Source organism: Cyanistes caeruleus, chromosome 1, assembly GCF_971803275.1.
Source record: "Cyanistes caeruleus chromosome 1, bCyaCae1.hap1.1, whole genome shotgun sequence".
NCBI lineage: Eukaryota > Metazoa > Chordata > Aves > Passeriformes > Paridae > Cyanistes > Cyanistes caeruleus.
The window spans coordinates 2,429,333-2,440,136 of record NC_141701.1 but is presented as its reverse complement, the minus strand read 5'-3'; the positions used below and the strand labels follow the sequence as shown (position 1 = coordinate 2,440,136).

At 49.3% G+C, this 10,804-nt stretch overlaps 1 protein-coding gene across 1 annotated transcript; it reads right to left on the bottom strand.

The window, feature by feature from the left end:
* Nucleotides 1-614: 614 nt before the first annotated feature.
* LOC111925203 (lymphocyte antigen 6E-like) lies at nucleotides 615-6,876 on the bottom strand. The gene is made up of 3 exons (XM_023921618.2): nucleotides 3,968-6,876; nucleotides 1,764-1,883; nucleotides 615-916 (listed from the first exon to the last, which is right to left on the bottom strand). The coding sequence occupies exons 1-3, from the start codon at nucleotides 4,017-4,019 to the stop codon at nucleotides 759-761; spliced, it is 330 nt and encodes a 109-aa protein (XP_023777386.1). The 5' UTR covers nucleotides 4,020-6,876; the 3' UTR covers nucleotides 615-758.
* Between the last annotated feature and the right edge of the window lie 3,928 nt (nucleotides 6,877-10,804).

Sequence of the window (10,804 nt, the reverse complement as noted above, 5' to 3'; positions counted from 1 at the left end):
GATAAGAGCGGTTGTTATTTTTGCCCAGGATTTTCCACTCTGTGGCTCCAACTGAACCCAAAGTAGGATTAAATTCCAGGAGAAACCCCTCTGGAGATGCAGGAAGTGCAAAAGGAGCATCTCCCTCCCAAAGCTGCAGAACAGAGCATGACAAGACAGACATTGAGGGGCTGGATGGTGTCCAGAGAAGGGAATGGAGCTGGGGAAGGGTCTGGAGCACCAGGAGCAGCTGAGGGAGCTGAGGGAGAAAGGGGCTCAGCCTGGAGAAAAGGAGGCTCAGGGGGGATCTTTTGGCTCTGCACAACTCCCTGAAAAGAGGGGGCAGCCAGGGGTGGTTCAGGCTCTGCTCCCAGGGAACAAAGGACAGGATGAGAGGAAAAGGCCTCAAACTACACCAGGGGAGGCTCAGGTTGGACATCAGGAAGAATTTCTTCACAGAAAGCATGGTCAGGCATTGGAAGGGGCTGCCCAGGGAGGTGCCGGAGTTCCCATCCCTGGAGACATCCACGGAATGCCTGGAGGTGGCATTCAGAGCTCTGGTGGGGTTGCTGGAGCCAGAGAGCTCAGGGTTGAGAAGAAAGTGAGAAGGAGGTTGGGAGACACCACAGGATAAGACAGTGACAACAATGCTTTATCTATTCCTCGTGTCTGATGTCCACACCCTCCTGGGGGAATCTGGCCAAGCTCTTCAGTCCTTCAGGGTCCATTTCCTTCCATCAGGAAGCTGAAGAAGCACACGGAATGGGACCCCCAGCACCTCACGGGCGAGCCAGCCGGGGCCCCGGGCACGCGCTCAGGTTGCACAGGAAGCTTTGGCAGCAGTAGGAGGTGTAGGTGACCAGGCCCAGGAGGAAGTTGTGGTGTGGGCAGGTGCTGGAGCACTTCTTGGTGATCCTCTTCCACAGGGACAAAACGCCTGGCACAGAGAAGGGAGAGAGAGGATTTGCAATGGGGTTTGTTGAGTGGTCCTTGTGCAGGATGGGCTTGGGTTGATGAGTCCCATTGTCCCCCCACAGCCCAGGAATTTTTGGTGACCTCCTACACAAGGAGTTTCATATCCGTGCTAGGCATCCAGCACTTCCCAGCATGGATCCTCATACCAAAACTTTTTTAGGTGTACGATGACAACGTTCATTCCTGGATTTAAATTGCATTTCCAGGCTTTTCCATTTGAGGGAAATAATTCTGTTTCCCTCTATGTCTGGCTTGGATCAGAAATAGTGTGACCACCAAGGACCAGGGAAGAGATTTTTCCCCTTTCTTGTCACTGGTGAGGCCACACCTCAAATATTGGGATTGGTTTTTGGGTCCTCATGGCAACAAAGAAATTGAGCATGTCCAGAGAAGGGAATGGAGCTGGGGAAGGGTCTGGAGCCCCAGAGAGCCCGAGGGAGCTGGGAAAGGGGCTCAGCCTGGAGAAAAGGAGGCTCAGGGGGGACCTTCTGGCTCTGCACAACTCCCTTGAGGTTGGGGTCAGGCTCTGCTCCCAGGGAACAAGGAATCAAGGTTCAAATTTATTTATGCTTCCTCCGAAGGATCCTTCTTCTCCCAATGTCCCCTGATTTTCAACACAGAAATAAAACAACAGCTAGAGGACAATCTCAGGGTGTGATGGAGAGAAGGATTTCAAACTTCCAGGAATGCCAGGATGGGTTAGGAAGGGCTCCACCTCCCACTTCCCAACGACTCCTCAGCCCACCACAAATCCAGACCTCACCTCCCATCCCTGAATCCCCATGAGGGGGTCCAGAGCCAGCACCTACCGATTCCTACAGAGGCCACGTTGGTGACGCAGTACTCGTCCTTGTCCGAACACTTCTCGGCCTTCAGGCAGCTCCAGTTGCTTTGTTCCCAGTTGCAGGTGTAGCAGTACAGGGCATTTGCTGTGGGAAGAGACACAAAACAGGGAAGAGGGAGATGGAATTGCTTTGTGCCAGCCAGAGTGAGGCCGGGAGGAGCAGGCCAGGGATTGTCACTCTGTGCCAGGCACTGGTGAGGCCGTGCCTCAAATCCTGCATCCAGGTTTGTCCCCTCATGGCTTTGAGGGGCTGGAGCGTGTCCAGAGAAGGGAATGGAGCTGGGGAAGGGTCTGGAGCACGAGGAGCGACTGAGGGAGCTGGGAAAGCAGCTCAGCCTGGAGAAAAGGAGGTTCAGGGGGAACCTTTTGGCTCTCCATGACTCCCTGACAGGAGGGGAAAGCCAGGGGTGGGTCAGGCTCTGCTCCCTGGGAACAAGGGGCAGGACAAGAGGAAAAGGCCTCAAACTACACCAGGGGAGGCTCAGGTTGGACATCAGGAAGAATTTCTTCACAGAAAGAGTGGTTCAGCATCAGAATGGGCTGCCCAGGGAGATGGAGGAGTCCCTGGAGGTATCCAAGGAATGCCTGGACGTGGCACTCAGAGCTCTGGTGGTGATCCAAGAGGATCTTGGAGGTCTTTTCCAACCTAAATGATTCTGGGATTCTGTGAAATGCCAGCAGCAAAAATTATCCCCTGCTTGTCATGGAATCTCAAATACGCAAGGTGCAGGTCTGATGAAAGCCGGGGAGCTGCAAGACCCAATCCACCCTTCCAATGCCACATCCAGCCTGGCCCTGGACACTTCCAGGGATCCAGGGGCATCCACAGCTTCTCTGGGAATCCTGTGCCAGGGCCTCACCACCCTCACAGGGAAGAATTTTTTCCCATATATCCAACCTAAATTTCCCCTCCTTCAATTTGATAGGCCGAGGGCACCAAGTTTGATGTGATGCTTGGAGCAGGGAAGGGCAGAGACTCCTGGAGGAGTTTCCAAGGATGTCCCAAGGCCTGGGGTCACTTTTTATACTTGCTGGGGACTATTAAACTGCAGCCTAATTAGGCAGAAAGCACTGGCAGCTGAATAGTGTTAATTGGGACCTCCATGGCTTAGAAAAGTCAGGCTCCCACGCCTTTGTCTTTGGGTGGGACATCAGTGCCCCCCCAAAAGAAATCTGGAACCTGGTTTAAGGGACAAAGAAGATGAGGAGAAGGATTTCTTACTCTTTGCCGTGAGAATTCAGCCCTCAGACACATGCAGTGAATGCTTAATTTTTACTGCCTGGATAATCCAATGTGGATTAGGCCAGGCTTCATTTTGGCACTGAGGACAACCTCCCTGTCTCCCGGGACTTGTTAATGCTTGGAAATCTGTCAGGATCACTGTTCTGGTGAGTGAACAAAGCTAAATAGCAGAAAAGTATTCTTAGGCCACAATGAGCCAGAAATAACTATTCCAAGGAATTCTTTTTCTGCACCAGACGTGTGGCACAGTTCCAAGCGCTGGCAAAGCCTGTCCCGCTCTCCAAAATGAGGATAAGGTTTATTCTCTCTGGTCTATAGAGGATAAAGGATCATATTCCTTAAAAAAGGATTTAATTTACCACCTCTCAGTGAAATATAAAGCACCATCTATAACACAATTACTATGTAAATACCCACCACCATTAATTAATTCAGACTACATCCCAATTTCTCCCTAATTCCCTGATTTTTTTCCAAAAATCTCTGAAGTCAGCAAGCTGTGGGGTCTTGGAGATGGGTAGAAACAACTGCACAGGGCCAGATGTTGGAGGTGTGGCCCTCGTGGGCCAGGAACACTGAGAATTGTGCTGTCTTCATCAAAATTTAGAAATAACTGCAGCCTTGCCCCCCCCAACAGGAAAACACCCTGGAAAATCTCTCAAAGGCAGACCAGTGGGAACTGCCTCCTTTTTTCTGTCTCGTTTCCATAAAAATCCAGCAGGACGGGGAAATTTCCTGTCCAAAGATAAACTTTTCACACACCCAGACAGAGATTCTAGATAAAAACCCCCAGAATGAGCACTGTGTCCATTACCTATGCCCATTCCAAGAGCTGAGGAGCTCTCTCCCGTGATTTCTTCCCCTGGATATGAGGCATTCCTCCCTTTAAAACACTCAGCTGTACTTTATCTAGGAGCAAACCTCACCTTGAGCTGCGAATAGGACCAAAGCCAGCACCACAAGGAGGGAGAACTTCATCTTCTCCCGGTCGTCTCCGCAGCCCAGGAAAAACACCCTCACCTGGGGACAGGATATAAATCTTCCCTGCCTTTGGACCGAGTGATGAGGAAGCCAACAATTTGGAAAGAGTGGGCAGGGATCACGGATTAGATGAGAGGCCAAGAATGCAGGTGGGTTGTTTTCTCACCTCAGCATTGCCTTCAGGCTGGGCTGGTGATTCCAAGGAGCAGTGAAAGCACTCTGGGAATTCACACCATTTATTTGGATTAATCCTTTAATTCCTCTCTGGTCAGCAGTGCTGCTGGTGTTTGGGTGGGGGTTTTGTTCTGATCATCGCATCTGTGGCCAGGTTATTTCCTTTTCTCCAAGGAAAATGGGAACAAGTGGCATAAATTAATGGAATTGTCTGGGTGGGTTATGACAAGTCCATTTGAAGGGTTAGGAGAACTCCCAACATTTGCAGTCAGGGTAAGCCAAGCTGGATATTCACGGGGACAGGAAATGCATAACTTGGTTACCTACAAAGTCTGAAATCATAAAATCATCGGATGGTTTGGACTGGAATGGACCTTAAAGACAATCTCATTCCCACCCCCTGCCCGGGACAGGGACACCTTGCAGGTGCCTCCATGCCCCATCCAACCTGGCTTTGAACAATTCCAGCAAGGGTTAAAAATATCTTTGTCCCCTTTTCCACGGAGCATCCGCTTTCTAGTCCTGCTCAATACCAGTCAGAGAAAAATGTTCTCAGCCTTTACAATTTCTCTGCATGAAAGGGGTGGAGATGGAGCTGATAACTTCAGCTTCCACCTGACTGCCTGTCCCACTTGTGCTTCCAAGGAAAGAGCTATCAGGATGTTTAGTGCTGGAACATCAGCAGACATCTCCATGAATCACCAAGCCACCAAGGAGCAGAGAGGGTGAAGCAGGAGGAGCCCCTTGGAGTGAAGCCGCTTGGGCAATCAGGTGTCTGCTCATCCCTTCCTTCTCCATCCTGTGGGAAAAGAGAGTGGAGACTGACACAGCCTGGGACCTAGGAGATGGAAAAGCAGAAGGGGCAGAGCCTCCAAAAACATGTGGAAGATGGATGTGGGTTAAAATGATTGAGGGTCAGCATGATTTTCTTGGCAAGAGCCAAGTGAGATGAGCAAAATTCCCTGGAACAGAGGAGATGCTCATCCAAGACATTCAGAGTGTCCAGGGGGATCAATCACTGACCACAGTGAAGGCCCTGTTAACACTTGGAAGTCTGCCAGGATCACTCAGCCAGAGGATGTTCAAAGAAACACCAAAACCCGCCACATCTTCCTTTTCAAGGAAACAAAAGCTGGGAGAAATCTCACAAAGAGCTTTTTTTTCTATAATCCACAGATATTTTGGAGGTTTCTGACACCACAGACTCTGCTGACGTAAAACTGGATCAACAGGATGGGGAAGTCAGCCCTGACAACCCCAGGAGCAGCAGCCATTCCTCTGCCATGGATCTACACCTGGGTGTGGAGAGTATAAACCACATCTCTTGCCCAAGAGATGAAACCGTGCCAGGCTTGGGGACTGCGTGCCCCGGGAATGCTGGAGGAGGTGTGTCAGTGCTGCCAGGTGTCACAAGGCAGTGACCAAAGGGCAGGACCTGTTCCAGGGAATAAGGATTGGCCAGCCTGATTCATCATGGCATCAGGGGTGACTCTTTGGGGGAGTCTGGAAGCCTGGGAAGCCAAGGCTCAGCATCCTGAAGCAGTGGAGCACACTGGAAAAGCTCTGTCCTCCAGTTTTCACTGGTTTTCACTGTTTGTTTGTTTTTTTTAAGATAAAAAAAATGGAAAAATATTTGTGTCACTCTTCACTATGATCGGGATTGTGGACTCCCCACCCCTAGAAATGTTCAAAGCCAGGTGGGATGGGGCTTGGAGCAACCCAGGATAGTGGAAAGTGTCACTGCCCATGGCAGGGGGTTGAAACAAGAGGGTCTTTGAGGTCCCTTTTAACCCAAACCATTCCATGATTAACATCTATTCCCTCAGTTCCAAGGACTGATGACACAAATATCTCCTGCCTGACATAGATCCAGAGAGAAATCACCAAGTCCAAGGATTCAAATCTGCTCCTCGCTGTCAGCCAGAAGATGATCTCCAAGGCCATGGGAAGTGGTCCACCACAGCTCCACTGGCAGGAGCGGTTTGAGGGACAAGTGGGATGATGGACAAAAGTACACGATGGGTCAATTCCCATTTTGGGGCTTGCTGGTGGCCCACTGAGCCAGATTATAGGGAAGTTACCATCCCAGCCTCGGATGATGTGTGAGGTGTGGCACTGCCATGGCTGGAATTTCCTCGGGAGCCTCAGGATGGTGGTGCCACCCTGGCTGGCCAACACATGGGAGCACGGAAGGCTTGGCTGGGTCAGGGCAAAGATCTGGAATAAAGGTGTCCCAGTATCCATGGGCTACAGCTGTGGCAGAAAATTCAGCTTTTCCAGGACCATCTCCAGCACAGAGGCCAAGAGATGGATATCAGCCTCTTGGGAATAATCCTTTGTGCCACCTCTCTGTTTTATTCCAGGTATCCCATGGAGTAATGATGGTTGATCCATCCCAGAACTTTTGCCAGGGAATGTGCCAACAATTAAACCCATTCATTAAATGTTGTGGGTGCTGTTCCAGACCAGGGATGTTCCTAGCAACTGTTTATTTCCCTATCTCAGGTTCATCCTTGGAGATCAGGCCCTTGCAGACATTTGAATCACATCCTTCAGGATGAGAACTCGATCCTGGATTTTACTCTTGGCTCTGGAACACTGCACTGCACGCCTGTGTTGGAGCCACGGGAATGTGGCTTTGTTGGCCTGGCCTCTGGAATGTTCTGTCTGTTGAGTGTTCCTGGATGTAGAACAGAGACCGGAAGTCAAGGAAGAGGGATCTGCTCATTTTTTGGGAGCCTTATACTGGGCTCTTCTCAAAATTGGCCTCGGAAAAGTATCAACACAAACCCAGTGATGGGGAAGGACAGAAACATCCTAGATTGGCCTCATGGGGTCTATCCCTGTTATATGTCCTGAAGTTTTTACCCACTCAGCTTCCCTGTGGTCAGAGGGTGACACACCTGATCCCTTCTCAGGTGGCATCTCAGAAAATTCCCAGATAATTCCATCTATCCCTCTGTTCTGCCATTCCCCACCCAGTCCTAGTGCATCAGAGATTACAAGATGGAATTGGTTCTCAGCTCCAGGGATATTCCAGCCCTAAATAAAACCCACTAAAGCAATTGCAGAGTCTTGCTCCCCACCCTCCATTTTTTGGTAGAGTTTTTGAGGGAGAAAGAGGCAAAATATTCCAAAAATTCCATTTACCAGGAATGACTTTGAAGGACACATGGCCCTGGGAGAAGAGGAACTGTGTGTGTTGAGCACCTCCTGGGTGAGTGACAGCTCCAGCTCTTCCCTTCCTCGACTCAATGACAATGAAAAGTGATTTTCCCTCCCTCCTTTTTCCATCCCTTCTCCACAGGGATTTCTCTGTGCTAATCCTGCAAGGCTCATTCTTTGCACCCTGCCTGGTTGTGACCTGGTAAAAATCAGGACACCAAGGTGAGCTGTCACCACCATGCCCCCGACATAGACCCATCCTCACCTCAGACCCTCACAGGCGCTCAGATTCCAGGGAAAACAAGAGGAGCTTGGAATTCATCCCACACAGGTTTTGCATATCAAATCATGGAAGGACTTGATCCTTGTGGCTGCTCTGACCAATCTCCCACACTTTTCCCCATTCCTGGGTGCTTCCACGGGGAAGAGACACTCAGGATCAGGAACCAAGCATGGGTAACCCAGGGCTGGGATACACCAAGGTGCTGAAATCCTGAGAATTTTCCCTTTGGCTTCCTCTCTTCTAAGCAGGGCAGGGAAATGGTGCCCCAGGGCCATCCCAAATCCCTGGTTATGGATATTACCTGATTTTATGGTGTCTCTGGGGCTCCTGTATTGCCCAAATCCCAGCTGGATCTGGATGAAGTCACAGAAAGGATTACACCTGTAACTGGGGGCATTAATGGGGGGATCCAACAGCCCTTGGAGCTTCCCTGGGGCTGGAATCACTGCAGAAGAGCTGCCATGGAATCTATACCAATAATAGATGGAAAATCCATGCACAATTCCAAGGGCTATGGAACAGCTGTCCACACTTTTTAATTGTTAATGTGTTCCTCAGCCTGGCTGTGACCTGACCAAGTAGGACCATCCCTGAAAATCTCATATCCAAAATCCCAGACCTTCTCCAGAGAGGACACTGGAACAATACCACTGGAGCTGTAAATCCATCATTTTTAAAATACTTTTTTTCCCATAAACCTTCTGAAATTTCCATCTGGCTGAGACACGCAGAGAGCTGGGGCTGTGCTGATACGGATTGGATCTTCCTCCTACTCACTTCCATTTGTTTTATTCCCTGTGTAATTCCATGAACAACCTGTTCCCAACCAACGGCCCTGCTGTGAGTCAGTTGTCTATAAAAAGAGAATAAACAGTAAACATATTGGAATTGCTTTTTTTTTTTTTTAAATGGTAGATGCAGATGGAATGTTTATATGAGCTATTGGGAAAAAAATTCTTCCCTGTGAGGATGGTGAGGCCCTGGAACAGGTTGTCCACATAAGTTAGAATCCCTGGAAGCGTCCATCCAGATTGGATGTAGCTTGGAGAAACTCTGGATAAGTGTGCCCATGCACAGAGGATGAAACAAGATGAGCTTTAAGGTCTTTTCCAACCCCAAACCATTCCATGATTCTGAGGAATCAAGCTGGGACAAGAAGCTTACAAAGGCATTTCAAATACGCAGGCCAGATTTTTTTGGGAGCTGTGATAGCAGGAAGGAGAAGGAAAACCAAACTCCAGCCCAGCTCTCAATAATATATCCTTCTCTACTGACTTCCTAAATACCCCAGGATGAGGATTCCTGGATTTCTGTGGTGCTGCATCCCACCAGGAGAAACCACTCTGTGAAAACTGGGACCCCAATTCCGATTGTCCACATGGGGTAAATCCTGGAGCCTTGGGAAGAGCTTGTTCCCAAAATCCACAGAAATCCATGTGGATTTCTCTCCTGTGACTCCATAGAATATCCTAAAGTGGTAATGTGTTCCGAGGATCATCCGAGTCCTGCCTGCTTCAGGAAAATAAAGACTAATCCTGTGCAGAACAACAGGGGGAAATCTGGATAGAGGCTTTTCTGTGAATCTTAATTCCTGCTTTGAAGACAACTCATAGAATCATAGAATGGTTTATGTTGGACGGGACTTTGAAGATCATCTCAATCCAATCCCCTGCCATGGACAAGGACATTTTCCACTATCCCAGATCATTGTTCAGACTGGCCTTGGACACTTCCAGGGATCCAGGGGCAGCCACAGCTTCTCTGGGCAACCTGTGCCAGGGCCTCACCCCATCCAATCATTCCATACCTGCCCTTCTCTCCCATTCCACATTTCCCCTCCTCAAGACCTCCAAGCCAGAATTTCCCTGTTCTGTGTCCTTGGATCAGAGGCACAAATCCTTCATCCTGTGCTGAATTATGGCTTAGTACCGCTATTTATACAAATCTACAGCTGCTCCGTACAAAGCTAAACAAAAGCAGAGCTAATTAGCCAGAGCCACTTGGTCAATTAGGAAAATTGCTTTTCCCACTCAGACAAGATTAAAAAAAAACCCCAAAAGCCACAGGCAAGACAAGGTTGTGACAGGTCAAGACAAACTCAGTCTGACCAAATCTAAGAAGCCTCAATCATGGAAAAATTTGTGTTGGAGAAGGCCTTAAATCCAGTTTCACCCCTGCCATGGATACATGGGAACACTATGTTCCAAGCCCTGGCCAACCTGGCCTTGGACACTTCAGGGGATCCAGGGGCAGCCACAGCTCCTCTAGGAATTCCATTCCAGGGCCTCATCACCATCACAGACAAGAATTTCTTCCCAATATCCCATCTATCCCTGCCCTCTGGCAGTTGGAAGCCATTCCCTGTGTCCTGTCCCTCCATCCCTTGTCCCAAGTCCCTCTCCAGCTCTCCTGGAGCCCCTTCAGGCACTGGAAGGGGCTCTGAGGTTTCCCTGGATTCTTCCCTTCTCCAGGCTGGACACTCCCAGCTCTCCCAGCCTGGCTCCAGAGCAGAGAGGCTCCAACCCTTGGACCATCTCCATGGCCTCCTTTGGACTTGCTCCACACCCTTCTGATTCCAGATCTGGACACAGTGCTCCAGGTGGGTCTCACCTGAGTGGGTCAGAGGAGTATCCATAGAAAATACCAAATTAAAGGGATAATGAACAAACCTGCCTTGGATTCAAAGAGGAAGACCTGGACTGAACGATTCTCTTGTCTATTTCTGGAATTTTATCTCCTGCTTTTGTCATTTTTTGTGGTATTATTTTATTTTTTCCCCAGCACACAGGAGGGCCCTGTGAGGGTGACCCAGCACAGCCCCTTGGAGGAGCTCTGTCAAATATGAGAACACAGAGGAAACTCAAACAAATAAATAAAAAATAAATATAACTTTTTTTTTATCACAAAATGGAGCCAGGGTTTATGCAGCCTCAGTTCAGCCAGGTTTTTGCTGAAAGGGCCACACTCCAAAGCCTGCCCAAATGGCTGGAGAAAAAAGAAATTAAATTATGGCTATAGCCATCCAGTAGAGGGTCCCACAGGCAAAGGAAGAGAAGCCAAATTTAAAAAAAAAAAAAAGGGATTGTGCCGAGTTCCTGAGCTTGGAAGGGCAGCCAGACCTTCTGGGTCCAGTTTATTTCCCCTCACCATCTTCCACTCC

Excerpts from the sequence above, each read along its gene's own strand:
- LOC111925203 (XM_023921618.2), bottom strand. The coding sequence starts at position 4,019 with ATGAAGTTCTCCCTCCTTGTGGTGCTGGCTTTGGTCCTATTCGCAGCT. Across the intron at positions 1,884-3,967 it reads GGTCCTATTCGCAGCTCAAG|CAAATGCCCTGTACTGCTAC; the intron begins GTGAGGTTTGCT and ends CTCTTCCCACAG. Across the intron at positions 917-1,763 it reads CGTGGCCTCTGTAGGAATCG|GCGTTTTGTCCCTGTGGAAG; the intron begins GTAGGTGCTGGC and ends TCTCTGTGCCAG.